The following is a 14,934-nucleotide window of genomic DNA, read 5'->3' as shown; positions in this document are numbered from 1 at the left end:
GGTTTTGCACCGTCACAGCCTCAGGTGAGGAGCTGGATGGTCTCCAGTTGTTCACATTGATAAAGTCTACAGCTACTAAAATTTGAAGTCAGTTCTGTTTTGGAACCCTCTAATAAAAAGTGACTATGTGGTTTATTAGGCCTTGTGGTTTTTCGCAATAGTTATGATGACAGCCTCCTCAGGCTCTAAAGACACGCAAGTGTCCCAAAAGAATCAACACACATAACAGCTGCTTTCCTGCTTTCTGCTGAGTGGGAAAAGCTCGCAGAAAACATTTCAGCCGGGGAAAACAAGGCTGGGGTCACATGCTGGGTTATAATAGAGAGACATGAGGAGGCAGCTGCTCTGGTGTGGTTTATGATAGAACTAATTATGTGGTTGGAGGTTGAAAAAAAAAATAGTGGTCTCAACTTCATTTTTTAACATGTGTTGTGTTTGTTTTTGTCTCTGTTCTGCAGACAACAATGGTGGATATGAAAACCAGCTATTCAAAGGTAAAGAATGTAAATAGCAACAAGAACTCAGAAATCTAAACTGACAATTTCTTTGTCCCCCCCCAAAAAAAATGATTTTAGAGCAGAAATTCAACATTGATAATTTCTGCTTTGATACAGCTCAGTCTTACAGCTGTTTGGACCATGTATTGACCTTAGACATTGCGATGGTTTCAAAGCTGGGGAAGGATGTGGAAATTGTTATAGCAGTATTAAGCAGAGATAAAAAATATTTTTTTTTTAAGATGTCGATTATTTTGGCATCAGTCTAATCGACACCCTATTTGTTTTCCTGACTTGTTTGAGGCTCATTCTTGAAGCTGATGCTGCTTTTGTTTCCCCCATCTATTAACAAAAATCCCACATTTATCACAAATATCAATTGAAAAAAAGAAACGTTTACTAACAAATGAAACAAAACCTTAAGAATACAGGGAGGAGCAATGCATGGGCCTCACATCATCTTAGGTATGGCTGCTGAACGCACTAATGAACCAGCAAATGCATGCATGTATTGCCTAATGCTGACATAGAAATAGAATTCGGGAAATTGTCACTCTAAAATTACTCTAATATCCAAAAATATTGGCTGGGAGATATATATATATATATATATATATAATATTAGAGTCCTGAAAAACATGATAATTAATAATTGGAAATGGAAAAAGTTTCTAATAATTGGTAACATCCCAAGATATTACTGCATGGTCANTCTGTCATTGACCTAATCACTAACCAAATGCTGATAGGGAAGCTATCTTGTGAAGAAAAGTTATCTTATGAAGTAAAATCCAGATGGTCAACCATTCCTAATATACAGCATTAGTTAGGCCTGAGCGAAGTGGCAAAACAGACATGGCACTTAGTAGAAATTTTGAAAAGAAAAAACAAAAAACACTTTAGAGAATATCAGAGAAGGAGGTACAAAATTCACTTCTCTTCTTCATTTGGCCTGAACTCTAAGCTGTGTGCCTGTAACTAAAAAGGACACTGCTTAACAGGAACATATTGACTGATCTGCATAGATGTCAAGATGACAACAGCAGGCAACTATGACGGAAATCTATTACCAGTACAAAAACCTACCGTAGAAAACAGTCCAGGGATGTTATTTATTTTCCAACAAGAAAAATACCTAAAGCATAAAGATAAGATCATGGGTGGCTTTAGGAGCGAAATAAATGTCCTTAAACATTTTAACCAGTTGGTAAGTACATAATTGCTAAGCAGAACCTTATAGTGACAGTCATATTGGTCTACTTGTAAAGTAGGGCTATTAAATAGCTCTGGGACACAATCTCCCAGAGCTACATTGGCAAAACAAGACACGACTAAAATCCAACTTTTCATCTTTGGAAAGACATAAAACTGGCTGTTTACTGACACTGGCCATCCGACTTAAATGACCTTGAGATTGGGAATATCTAAAATGTAGTCCAGGACTTGTAAAACACACACCCAAGAGGACCGCAGCTAAAGATACTAAAATAGAATACTAAGCTACGTCATTGTTGTGAATATATTGGCATGTCTCATTTTTTTAATTTGTACATTCAATTTAAACAATTTATATAAAATATCTAAATATACTATCTATAGTAAAGAGTATTTTGTGAATCTGTTTTACAATAAATCATGACTTAACTGTCAGGATTTGGTTATGGTTTGTTGACCCAAATGCAGAGGCAAAGGAGAATTTCTTGATGATTTAATGAAATGGTAAACTTAATACAGAAGCGGGAAATCCAAAATCCTAATATAAAAAAACAAAGTCCAAACAAACAGGAAACCAGGAATCCAAAAATGAAAACAAAGTCAAAATGAACCAGAAAGCATGGAGACATCAGGGGGATCACTATCACAAGCAGGAGGGCTCAGAGAGACGGAGTTGGAGGAAGTTTGACGAGGAACCAGCACTGAAGAACGGCACAGAGAGAGTATTTATGGGAGACTGAAACAAAGGAAAAGCTAACGAGCAGATTGGGAGCAGGTGTGAGCAGAGCAGAAACAAGAAAGGAGCAACGGAAAAAAGGAGAACTTAAAAGGGCAGCAGAGGGCAACAAAAAAAACCCTGAAAACTGAAAATAACCAGAAAACACAACAAAATAAGAATGAAACCACAAAAACTAGAAAATATGGAACAAAGTAAAACAGAATACACAAAAGAAAACATAACAGGACCAAGACTATAACATTAAAATAGTGTGAAAACAATAAAGGCATGAGGGTGCTTTCTTCTTGCTCAGTTTTTGTAAGGGATTGTCTGTATTTTCAATGATAAAGCATTACGATCTAAAGCTGTGCTATCTANCAGTTTTTGTAAGGGATTGTCTGTATTTTCAATGATAAAGCATTACGATCTAAAGCTGTGCTATCTACATTTTTTCACTGCTCAGATGAGGACTTTATGGGAGAGGAAGAGGAGATACCTTCATTCAGAGGTGAGGCTCAGAAGCATCTTTGAAAATCTTAAAATAATGTTACTATAATTAAAACAGTGAGTGATCTAAAGGTAGACTGTAGAAATGGATTTACTAACGAGAAAAAAAAATAATGCTGCAGTTCTTGAGAGGTATATATATTTGTCAACTGGGCAAAATATGTCCAATCAGAGGGCAGAAGGAGAGGGTAGACTCAAACAACAATCACAGAAACAGCACCCTGCAAAGGTTTTACATACAGTACAAACCAAACGAAAACTTGAAATAAGCCCTCATTCTACTCAACAGCCTCCTAGTTAAGATATAGAATGGAGGAAACTCATTTGAGTTTGTTTATTAACAGAAAGACCTCCATTCACCTAACCTTTGTGTGTCTTTAGGTCGCTCAAGAGTTGGCTGTATGAGATGTCAGCAGAGCCACTCTCTCCAGCTGGCTGTCAAAGTTCTTTATGGTTTTGTTGCTTTTCTCATCATAACTGTTGCAGTGCTGGCATCACTTGGTGAGCTCTGTTTTAAATTAACTTTTTTAATTTTCATTTTTTCACACAATATATACCATCCTCTATCGCTGTACAGACACTGTCTTGTTTCATTTATTTCATTATTGCTGGTATTTGTTTTAAAAAGGCACAAGCTGCCTAGATTTTCTGAGATTGAGTCTCTTTTCATGCCTGGTGCCTTTTTACCAGACAGCCACTCAGCACTGGCAGATGTTTTTTTTAATATTTGGACCACCGTAGCTGCAGCTAAGCACCATAGATCTGTAGGTTTTCAGGCAGTGAAAGATCTCAGACCTGTGAGGAAAGCCAGCTTAAAATAAAATCAGCCATCCAGATTGATTCAGATTATAATGATATTTGGCTTTGTTTAGAGTAAAATATTGTTTGTGGGTATTTCCTTTGAAAATATTTGATCAAACTATACAAATTCTTTAAAGTTTTGCAGTTGACTCAAAAGTCGTAGATCAGATTGAACATTTTTGTCTATTTCTTCGACTGTGGTTTTCAACTAATCTTAGAAACTGTCTTTAAATTGATTATCAGAGTTATTTCCTGACTTACAAAGATAAAAACTGATTCATCTTCAAGCAGTGTTTTGTATGGCCTCATATTGCCTTGTGAGGCCATATGATGGGGCATCATCACCATAAGTAACCTTCATTTCATCAAAAGTTTCCCATGGTGTGCATCCTTTCAAATACAATTACCGGATCACTGCTCAACACTCAAATTGCTCCATTTCAGAGTTGACTCAGTTTAAACACCTGTAAATCAAAAACCAAAATTAGTTCAGAGCTGTAATTTGCCAACAAATCAATGGAGAATTAAATGATTACACATGCAAAATTTCAGCTAGATCAGCCAAGTTGAAGTGGGTCAGGGGAATTAATAATGATCGTATAATTTTAACACAATATGATGAAGAAAAAAATGAATATACAAAATGTAACAAAACCTTTATTCTGGGCTTATCATCATTCATGTTTTATGTATCACTATATAGTGAGTGTGTGAAAAGTAAAAACATTCTAAATAGAATGTTAGTTAAATGAAAGAAATATGTTCATATGTCTACTAGAGTCACTTTCTGCAAACTTTTCTGCAGCATTAGCCCTGATTATTGTATCATCACACCTTGATTTTTATTGTAACTAAAAAGTGACAAATGGTATGTGCTGGACATGTGGAAGAATGTATCCTTATTTATGCAAGCTTCCTATTACACCTCCATCAGTCCCCTGGGTCAGAGCTTGAATGGACGAAAAAGCTTGAAAATATACACCACACACCATTGCATTGTCCCTCATGTAAACTTATGCACACAAGAGTATCACACCCACTAAACTATTAATGCTCTCTTGGGAAATATTTCAGGGTTCAAGACCTGGCCAGCTGGTAAAACAATAATTTTCCCATGTTTTGTAAGTTAATGAAAACTTAATGTGTTTTGTTGTTTTCTGCTAAATTAAAACTTTCTGTGTTCTTCCCAAAAGTTGTACTCATTTCCTGAGAACATTAAAACTGAGAGTTTCTTCATTTTGGAAATTTAAATCTTTCGATCTAACTGCATAACTCTCAGTCCCTCACTTAAACATGCTTTTTTCTCTGTCTTCAGTGTTCAAAAAGGTGGATAATTTGTCTGAAGAGGAAGCAGCGTATAATAAGAAGATCACAAAGGTTCAAGAAGGAATAGAGGGTAATTTATCAAGTTTTATGACAGCTAATATTGATAGGTTTAACATTTCAGGATTTGATGACTCAAGTTATAAAACAGTGAGCATTCAGGAGAAGACTTCACACTGGAAAAAAATCTAAATCTAGATAAGTAATTTTTTCTTAAAATATGTGCATTTGTTCTTGGATTGAGGAGGTAAAAGTGACATTTTGCCAATGGAACAAGTCAATTTACGTTTAAAATAAGAAAATACACTTGTAATGTCTCATTTCAAGTGCATTTTATCTAATTTATCTTATTTTAAGAGTAAAAATATTAATTCAAGTGGCAAACCACCTCATTTATCTACTCAAATTAAGGGTAAATACATTTAATTTAAGAAATTTTTACTTATTTTTAGATAATTTTCCTGTGCATTTTGAATGACACAAGATAAACTAAAAATAATGTCATAGTTGTATGAAAACAAATTTTGCATGTCCAAAGACATTTGCAATTTGTTGGAAGGGATGAGAAACTGCTGCTATGATGTGTATAAATTATTGAAAATATTTTAAAAGTTGAACTAACTGATGTGTGTTGTGAAATTTGTATTTATCAAAGAGAGAGAGAGAGAAAACCATTCATTAAAACAGAGACAGGTCGATCTATGTCTTTGCAGGTTTATTCAAAGTCCTAAAGTGCTTGCAGGCTTCTGCTCTTAGAGAGGCAAAAAGCCTCAAAGGACGATGTGCACAAAATTTTATACGTCACAGAAGAGGAGGAGACAGTCAGTTGTCTCTTGCGTACACCATTCCTTCTTAGCTGGTTTTGGCGCAGAACTAGAATGGAAATCTTCTCTCCTTAAACACAATCAATAGGGAAAAATTTAAAAAGATGCTAGAGGACAGAACTCAACTAATCTTAAGACAAAATATGGATAATGTGAAAAATCTTTATTCAAACAGGGTGTAAATAATAGTGGATGAAAATATTCCACCACATGAGCAAATGTTACAAGTGATGTGAAAAACGCATCAAAGCAACTGAGAAAAACTGAACTAATAATAATATAACTGAATAACAAGATCATGTTTTCTATTTCTATTTTACATGACTTCAAAAATCAGTTGTAATTTCACTGTATTTATCTCAAAGAAGAAATGCACATTTCTATAAGCTTAAATTTCAGCAGGAAAGAGTGCGGTCGATCTTACAGAGTCTATACAACTTGACTGTTTTCTAAGAAAGATGCTCTAGGCTCCAGTGCATTTAAAAAAATGTATATATATATATATATATACATTTATTGTCTAGTTTTAGTTGCAGTCTTTGCCTTCAATTAAAATACACAATTCTTCATAATTCATAACTTAATAGTTTAGATTTTAAAGTTTGTGGAAACCCTAGAGTAGATTTTTTACATAATCATGAGGGTTAATGACATTATAAAAACCTCTAAATTAGTCAATTAAAATGTGAACAATCCAATTCAAGTCCACTTAGGAAGTGCTGTTACTGTTCTTTCCTCTTGACTCTTCCCCTCTCATCTCCTTTCTTCTCTCCATGTCTCAGATCTGAGCTCTGTGTCCAACAGTTCAGAATGCCTGGATGTCTCAATTTACACTGAAGAGATCAACAGGCTAAAGAGAGAATTTGGAGAAATCCAGAAGATGATTTTGGGTCAAGAGCTGGTATGACATTTCTGAAACCAAATTTAAAGTGCTAAAGCTTTAACATTTTGTTTCAACTGCTATTTAAAGGTATAGTGGAGGATTTTCGCAAATAAAAAAATAAAAAATAAAAAAATGCACACGGACAACCCTGTAGCTGCTCCCAAGAGGGATTGCCTATTAAATGTGTGCGAGAGCCCATTTCCCCCCCGTTCACTAAAAGTTGCTGTTTGCATCGCTGATACAGGCTTACTGTCCAAAAGGCAATTTGCAATTTTTTCACTATGTCAGACTCACCAAGTGAAAACGGGGACAAGCACATAGGATGACCTTACGTAAACATATTAATAGAATGGTTGACAATTAAAAATAATAATTTAATTTTATTGATCTTGCACTGGAGAAACCTGGGAAATGCATTTAACGCATCCCCTTGGGGAGCAGTGGTCTGCCATCATAGGGGGTGCAGGGGAGCATTCGGGGATTGAGCGTCTTGCTCAGAGACCAAGAGTGGCAGTCTGTGTTCGTGGGGCTTGAACTCAGAACCTCAGGATTCCAAGCTCTATGCCCTATAACCACTTTGCTGCCACTCCCCCCTCTTTAGGAGGACCACTTCTTTTAATGATCCACCCAGAAAAAGAGCATCCTACACTATACCTTTAAACCTAAATATAAACTTTTAAATGCATCAAATACATGAAAGCAGGAAACAACTGAAACTACAACATATGAGTCTGACCTTTTTGATTTCTGAACTACCCAGTCACTGGATCAGGCTTCCCAAACGCAGACTACCATAAAAGCAACGAGCAACCAGATGACACGGCAAGTCCAAAACCATCTGATGTCTCTGAAACTCCTCAACCAGTCTCTGGAGAGACTAACCAATCAGGTCCAAGGTTGGAAGGAGGTGATTGATGAAACAGAGGAGAAGATGAAAACTCTGACCGAGGATCAGTACGATATAAAAGCAATGGCACAACAAGTTAACACAACGGTAGCAATAAGGTGATTAAATAGCAGAGAGAGGAGGAGGAAAAGCATATATCTTATATCTACATTTTCTACTGTGGAATTTAGAGCTCTTTGAAAGCTACTGTACAGCTCTCTTTTTCCATGTATATGCTGACACATTCCTGAAAGACTAAAATAAACTTTAATGTTTCATGTTTTTTACTCTCTCCCTTGATCAGCGCAATGTGGATAGATACCCTCCAAAAAAAAGCAGATGATGAGACTGCTGTCCTCCAGAAATTGAGTAGCGACTGGCAAAACTACAGTCACGTTTTGAGCGCAATCAAATCCAACACCAGCAGCACCGCTCAAACAATGCGTTCCCTTCAGAGCAGCATCATAATAGATCAGCAAAGAATGGCCATGTCCTCTGAGGTGATCTACGACCTCACGCACCAGGTAAGACCAGATTTAAAGTAAGCAGGTACATTTCTGAAGGAAAATGGTTTGAAGACATGATTGCTTTGAGGAAAAGATCTCATTTATTTTACTCATGTGTGTCTGCAGTACCATAATGCAAAGTTGCACCTCTTTTTAAAATTTTTTTACTCACATTTTTGGTCATTTTTCTTTATTTCCTACTTCCTTAGTTTAATTCGGACAAACTATAGAAGTAGCAGCATTTTTAAAGTAAATTAAAATGAGTTTCAAGTGTCTCTAACAACCAGTTATTTATAAATAATATATTGTATAAAGCTGAGCATGGCATGTACAGATGACCTGTTCACTGCTCCATGACTCTACCAAGTCCAATGATTTATTCTGCCTCTGTGGACATGAGCTCTGTGTGTCAGTGGAGAGAATTTATCCACATCAAATGTTAACAACGCAACGGTCTCACAGTTTTGTTTGGCCGCACCACACACAGCCAGCCGTTCACACAAGACTGCCCATCATCACTACATATAACCAGTGATCCATTAAATTGCCTTACCCTCACAGGTCAACCATTACTAAACCAACCCACCTTCCCTATTGGCTCAGAGCTGCAGCTGCAACATTGTTAAGTTGTTCCTGTTCTGCCATATTTTGCCTAAAGGGAACCTATTATAAATAAAAGTTTTGATGTCTCAGCATGTTACCTTCCAACCAAAGTTGAGCGCCACCCATATTATTATTAGAAGAGGAACATGTTTAATTAGCTGGTTTTCCTGATGTATGTGTTATGCAATGGCTGCTGAAAAGGAAAAAAAACATTTTTTGTTTGCCAAAAGAACTTTTAAGGAAAGTTCTATTGCCCCCTGTCCCCACAAACCAACATTAGTTAATCATTTTCTTGTGTGTTTTCAATCAGTCTGGCATTGTTGTTTGGAAATGTATAATTCAGCACAAGCTAACGTTAAAAATATAATATTTATTTGCTGCATCCGGCTAAAGATGTACGGTTATACCATTGTCCATCTGTTTGAAGTAATTTTCAACTGCATGACTTAGACTTAGATTCAAAGTGCATAAAGTGCAATTGTAAACATTGAGTTTGGGTAAACATTGGCTACAGCATACTGCATAAAAGTAACAGAGTCCTAAAACAGGAAATTCTGAAAAAAGCTCAAGGTGGAATGCAAGAAGTGAAATCTTATGTTTTGTACAGTATAGCCCAAAGATATATACTAACTTGTTTAAAAGGAGACATAGTAGGTGCCTTTTAAGAACCCTGCTGCCTGGATGCAGATGGATGGGAAAGCAGAGTCAAATTTAGAAATAGTGTGTCAAATCTGAATCTAATAAAACGCTAATGACGCAATCATTTTGAGGCTTTAATAAAAGGAAAAATATGCAAGACAGAAGAACTCTGAGCTTACATGGTAGTTTTCCTTTATTTCTGGGCCAGTGCTTTAGTTCATTCTTGTTCAACAGAATAAAGACTTTATCAATAGCTTGGTTACAAGCTATAATATATATATATTTAGCACCTGCAAAAAGTGAGAATGTGAGGCATATTGCGCCACATGAAAAAAAAGTAAAGTCCATCTTTGGTTTAGGTAAAACAAGTGAAGCACATTACTTCCCTGGTATCAATACATTCTACGTATGATCTAGAATTGTATTGTGAAAGGTGCAAAGAATAATTATAAGAGAGGCAACAATGTGAAGTAGTTTTTCCCCTCGAAAATAGGTTACTTCCAGGTTGTAAAACAAAAACTGTTTGATCGATTCCTGCAGGTTCTGAACCTCCAGATGCAAATCGACAATGTAACAACTCTCATGGATGAAAACGAAGAAAACATGCATGATCTTCAGTATCACTCCAGGTGACATGCACAAACACATTTTATCAGCTAAACTTAATATCAGCTAAACATTTAATATCTTCTATGTCATAATTTATTTCATATTACTGTCATGTTCAGGTTTAATCTTCTGATCCACATGTAGAATCAACTCAGTTAAAATGGGAAAAAAAGATTTGACCAAACAATGAGAAACAGACAGTTCAAGTTCTTTCAGGAGTGTGAGGAGGTTCCATGAACGGTGGCGTCTGGAATGAGAGAGAAAATAGTTGTGGCCAGAAACCTTGGATAGGGAATTTGAAGAAACAGAGCTCACTTCTGAAAACTTTGAGCGGGCCGTGGAGGGAAGATGGTCTGGGTCCCGTGTGGGGAGGTTGATGGTTTACCTCTGATAGTGCGAGATGGATGGGATTACAGAGTTTTGATGGAGCTGGGTTGGAAATGATTGCAGGTGGAGCGGTCAGGCAGGTGACTTGCTGGTAAATACCCTGAAAGGTGAGTCGGTGAACTCAACCCTATGAAACCTATGGTGAGAAAACCTAGAGACAACAAGGACAGGGATTGAGCAACTTCAGGCAAGTTCACTAGAGATAATCAAACTACTAGAAAAGGGTTCAACAAGAGATGGTCAGAAAGATTACATGTTAATCATCCAGCACTGAGTGAAGGCTCTGCTGCACTTTTGATCCCAGCACTCTGATGAAGCTGACAAGCTCCACCTGTGTAGGCAGCCCAGGTACTCCACAAAGATCCTCTCAGGAGAAGATGCATCACTCGCTCTCAAACACACACACACGGGAACCCTGGCAATTGCAGCCATTATATTTCAATTTGAAACACTCACACAGAAAGAAAAAGACAATTAAAATAATTTCATTGACACAATTTTTTAAAGACTGGTGCTCAGACCTTGGCAGGAAACATTAGCGCTGAATTTTATGTTAATATGCATAAGCAGGTGTAAGAGAACAGGGATTTTTCCCCCCAGGCCTGAAACTGGGGGTGGAGTGGAGATAGATGAAGTTGGTTCAGGCCATAGACTGCTGGTTGGCGAGATGTTCTGCTTGAGCTGTATTAGTTAGATCCAGTAGACCAAGTGAGCTGATACTAGTGCTTCACTCGGGACCCGGAAGATAGATATCCATCTTGGATAAACTCAGATTTGCATGAACCTGTCCATGATGAGCAAGCATTAAGTGACAGTGGAAAGGAAAAATCTCCCCTTTGGAAAGAAACCTCTGGCAGAACCAGGCTCAAAATTATGTAAATTCTTCTGCCGGACCAATTGAGATGTGATGGGGAATGCAGTAAGAGTCTGGGAGGAATTACACTCTGATAGGGACAAGGTTGAAGAAGCACCATGTAAAAGCCAGATGGATTTTAGCTACGATGGTGGAGAAGGGGATAGAGGTGGGTTGAATAAGGGTCATCTGAGTAAAAATCAGACATAGCACAACCACTGCTTGCGCCTGGCTGGGTAGCAGACTGAGTAGTAGATTTGAAGACCTTTTAAGATGAACTCTGGATGCTGATTGGGCTTCGTGGAGGTGTGGTTTAAAGCTGATTGGTTCTCATCTGATGATGAGACAAGTAATTTATTTTCTTTAGTTGAAATTTTGCCTAGGCTTCGTAGACTATGGATTTATCAGTGTCAAATTGTAAACTAAATATGAGTCCTGAGAGAGTTTTACCCCCAGAATATATGTATTGTTAAATGTATATGCACACTTTTGGAAAATTACTTTGATCCCTTTAGATTAAATGTAAACTTTTTTTTCTTTTAGGTATTATGAGAATCGAACAGGTGAACGATTTTCAGCCTTAGATGGGCGTCTGAACTCCATCAAGATGGAAATTGACACCATCGCTTCAAGCATCAATGCCACTGTCTTCCACGTTCAGAGCATGTACAAGTATATAAATGTTGAGAGCTCCTCCTGCAAGACTCGCCTGGGAAGACACACTGAGGACTTACAGGTTCTGAGAATATGAAAAATATTATTAACTTCAGAGAAAAATTATTAATTCAATTCAGTTTATTTATATATCGCCAATTCACAACACATCATCTCAAGTAACTTTGCAGTTCACCAGATCATACTGTCAAATTGATTGAACGTTTTCTATCGAAAGAAAAACAGTTAATTACATTGACTCATTGACTCGAAGGCAATCCCTCACACTAAGCATGCTTGTATTGACGGTGGAGAGGAAAAACACCCTTTTAACAGGAAGAAACCTCCAGCAGAACCAGGCTCAGTGTAAATGGCCATCTGCCGAGGCTGACTGTGGTTCAAGGAGACAGAGGCAGAGATACCAAAGACAAATTTAAAAGGTAGCCCCGTCCAGGAAACACAGCCAGGCAGAGGAGCTCCGAGCCAGCTCCCATATCAGAGGATTTTAAATTCTATTCTGGATTTAACAGGAAGCCAATGTAGAGAAGCCAGGATAGGAGAGATATGACCTCTCTTTTTAATTTTATCAGAACTCTGGCTGCAGCATTTTGGATCAGATGAAGACTTTTAACTACAGTTTGTGAACTTCCTGATAATAAAGAATTACAATAGTAATTATTAGTAGAAATTAATCCAATGCTGCCTAATAATTCTACTGATTGGGAGCATATATATACATAGTAAAGATAATTGGTCCTAGTACTGACCCCTTTGGTACTCCACAGGGATCAGTACTAGAATATTAGCACAGTGAGTCCATACAGAAATTTGTGTAAGCTCCAGATTAGGTACACTTTCTTTGAAAAATATATCTTGCAAAAGAGATGGTTAAAAGCAGCAACAACTGCAAAAAATGCAAACATGAGAATTTGGTGTATCAAATATAGCAGTTAAGAAAAAGAGCTTGTATTTCTTTTAAAACATATTCTGAGGTTTTATTCTGGTTTTATCTAATTAATTTAAAAATATTGCTCTATTTATTTTCTGTTAACCGTTATATGTGGTCTTCTTCTTGCAGAACATGAACACCACAGTTTTCTTGCTCCTTAACTTGGCCAGCACTCTGAAGCAACAGCACACGCTGCTGAATGTTCGCTTAGATATGGACGTGAGGAACCTATCAATGGTGATGGAGGAGATGAAGTTGGTTGATGTTCATCATAATAAACTCATAAACAATTTCACTATTCTTAAAGGTAAATATGTTTTTGATACAAATATTGTTGCTCCAAAATAATTATTTTATAATAACCAAATTTTTCATTAATAGGTGCTCCTGGGCCTCCTGGCCCAAAAGGAAACCGTGGTGAGAGTGGTCCAAAAGGACCTATGGGACTTACTGGCAGTAAAGGGGACAGGGGCCCTATAGGAAGTCGCGGCCCCATGGGTGTGAAGGGTTCTCTTGGTCCCAAGGGAACATCAGGTCCACCGGGCCCCAGTGGGGCCAGAGGGCCCCCTGGCATAAATGGAACAAAAGGGTCAATTGGTCTACAAGGCCCCAAGGGGCAAAGGGGTCAGAAAGGGGATATGGGTCCCGCTGGTATTGATGGCCTACCTGGGACTCAAGGACCTTCAGGGATCCAAGGCCAAGTAGGATTACCCGGCATCACTGGGCCTGCAGGACCAAGAGGAAAACCTGGGCCAGCAGGTCCACCTGGGCCAGCAGGCCCACCTGGACCTCCTGGGTTACCGTACAGGCATGACGGCCCTCAGCAGCAACCAATGACAACTGCTGCAGGAGCCAAGAGACAGTAGAGAAGACTAATTTGATGGGGGGTTTTTTCATACTAAAAAGCTGTGGAATATTGAGTGAAGAACCAAAATCCTGGTTTCAACAGAAGACATTTATACATTTGTTGGATTGTGTGAAGTCATCAGAACTTCTTAAAACTACAGTAGACCAGCTGCAGGATGGAAGGCATGGGTATGATAAATAAGATAATGAAAGCCAAAGCAGCCTTTTATTGACTGAGCAGTTAAATAATCATAAATGCAAGTATTCTGAAAGAAAAATTATAAATATATGTTTTGAACTTTTTACACTTACATTCACACAGCACGTGTATATCAACCAAATTTTCTCATGAATAAATAATATTAGCAGGTCTTTATTTTAGAATAGGCTGTAGAAAAACAATGTGACTATGGGTTTGTTAAACAAAAAAAGCCTCTAAAGGTAGAATGGTAACCATACATTTGAAAAGAGCAACTAGACTTTAATCGCTTTAGGATAAAAACTATACAAAGAGAAAAAATACATTTTGTAGCACTTTATCAATTCTAAAAAGTGGAATTTAAATAAGGATTTTAGAGCTGGTACTCTGAAGACATCCTTATCAAGTGACCAGTGAATGAGGAAAGTGAACTAATAATGTTTATTCTGCTTTCTTGCTTTTAAGATATGTCATATATTTGTTTTACAGTGCAGAGCAAGTGATGGGAAACTGATGATTAATTGATAAAAAAAAAACTGTCTTCTCAAGGTCAGGAGATGCTATCCGATGGCCCTTACAGCTATTTCTGCAACTAACTTGTGCTCTGATAAGATTGCAAGTACCCAGCAAGACCCTTAAACCCACACTGCTCCCAAGTGATGGTGGCAGCCCCACTGCTCCCCAAAGTGATGGGTTAAATGCAGAGGTAAATTTCTCCAGTGTCTAGAGTTCAATAAAGGAGACTTTCTCATGTGAACACCAGATAGCAGACCTTTTTTAGGTATGAAAAATATTGCTTTGAATTTTGATTCCAATTCACAATGGTTGGGCAGGTGATATTTGTCTTCCTGAAAACACAAAATTGAATGAAAAGCTTACAAGGTAAACAGTTGTTAAACCAAATAAAATTTAAGTTTAAAGACCAATTTCATTTACAATAAAGTTTCCTATAAAAACTGGAGGCACTTTTGGTGTGAAAAAGAAAATACTAGATCGTTTTCCAGTGTTTTCGACTTACTAAATGCATTTACTAGG

General features: G+C 37.4%; 1 protein-coding gene across 1 annotated transcript in view; it reads left to right on the top strand.

The window, feature by feature from the left end:
- Positions 1 to 13,959, top strand: part of scara3 (scavenger receptor class A member 3) — a 23,156-nt gene extending 9,197 nt beyond the window's left edge. Inside the window, exons 2-12 of the mRNA XM_015390242.1 lie at positions 459 to 494; positions 2,894 to 2,938; positions 3,319 to 3,438; positions 5,054 to 5,134; positions 6,668 to 6,786; positions 7,529 to 7,773; positions 7,959 to 8,178; positions 9,943 to 10,031; positions 11,795 to 11,987; positions 12,984 to 13,161; positions 13,236 to 13,959. Of these exons, the coding sequence (XP_015245728.1) occupies positions 459 to 494; positions 2,894 to 2,938; positions 3,319 to 3,438; positions 5,054 to 5,134; positions 6,668 to 6,786; positions 7,529 to 7,773; positions 7,959 to 8,178; positions 9,943 to 10,031; positions 11,795 to 11,987; positions 12,984 to 13,161; positions 13,236 to 13,720 (1,811 nt within the window). The 3' untranslated portion in view covers positions 13,721 to 13,959. The remainder of the gene's footprint in view (positions 1 to 458; positions 495 to 2,893; positions 2,939 to 3,318; positions 3,439 to 5,053; positions 5,135 to 6,667; positions 6,787 to 7,528; positions 7,774 to 7,958; positions 8,179 to 9,942; positions 10,032 to 11,794; positions 11,988 to 12,983; positions 13,162 to 13,235) is intronic.
- Positions 13,960 to 14,934: the final 975 nt, after the last annotated feature.

The sequence above is a fragment of the Cyprinodon variegatus genome, unplaced genomic scaffold (assembly GCF_000732505.1).
Source record: "Cyprinodon variegatus isolate N-32 unplaced genomic scaffold, C_variegatus-1.0 Scaffold489, whole genome shotgun sequence".
In the NCBI taxonomy this organism is placed as follows: domain Eukaryota; kingdom Metazoa; phylum Chordata; class Actinopteri; order Cyprinodontiformes; family Cyprinodontidae; genus Cyprinodon; species Cyprinodon variegatus.
The sequence above is the reverse complement of the archived record's forward strand: the minus strand, read 5'-3'. Positions and strand labels throughout refer to the sequence as shown.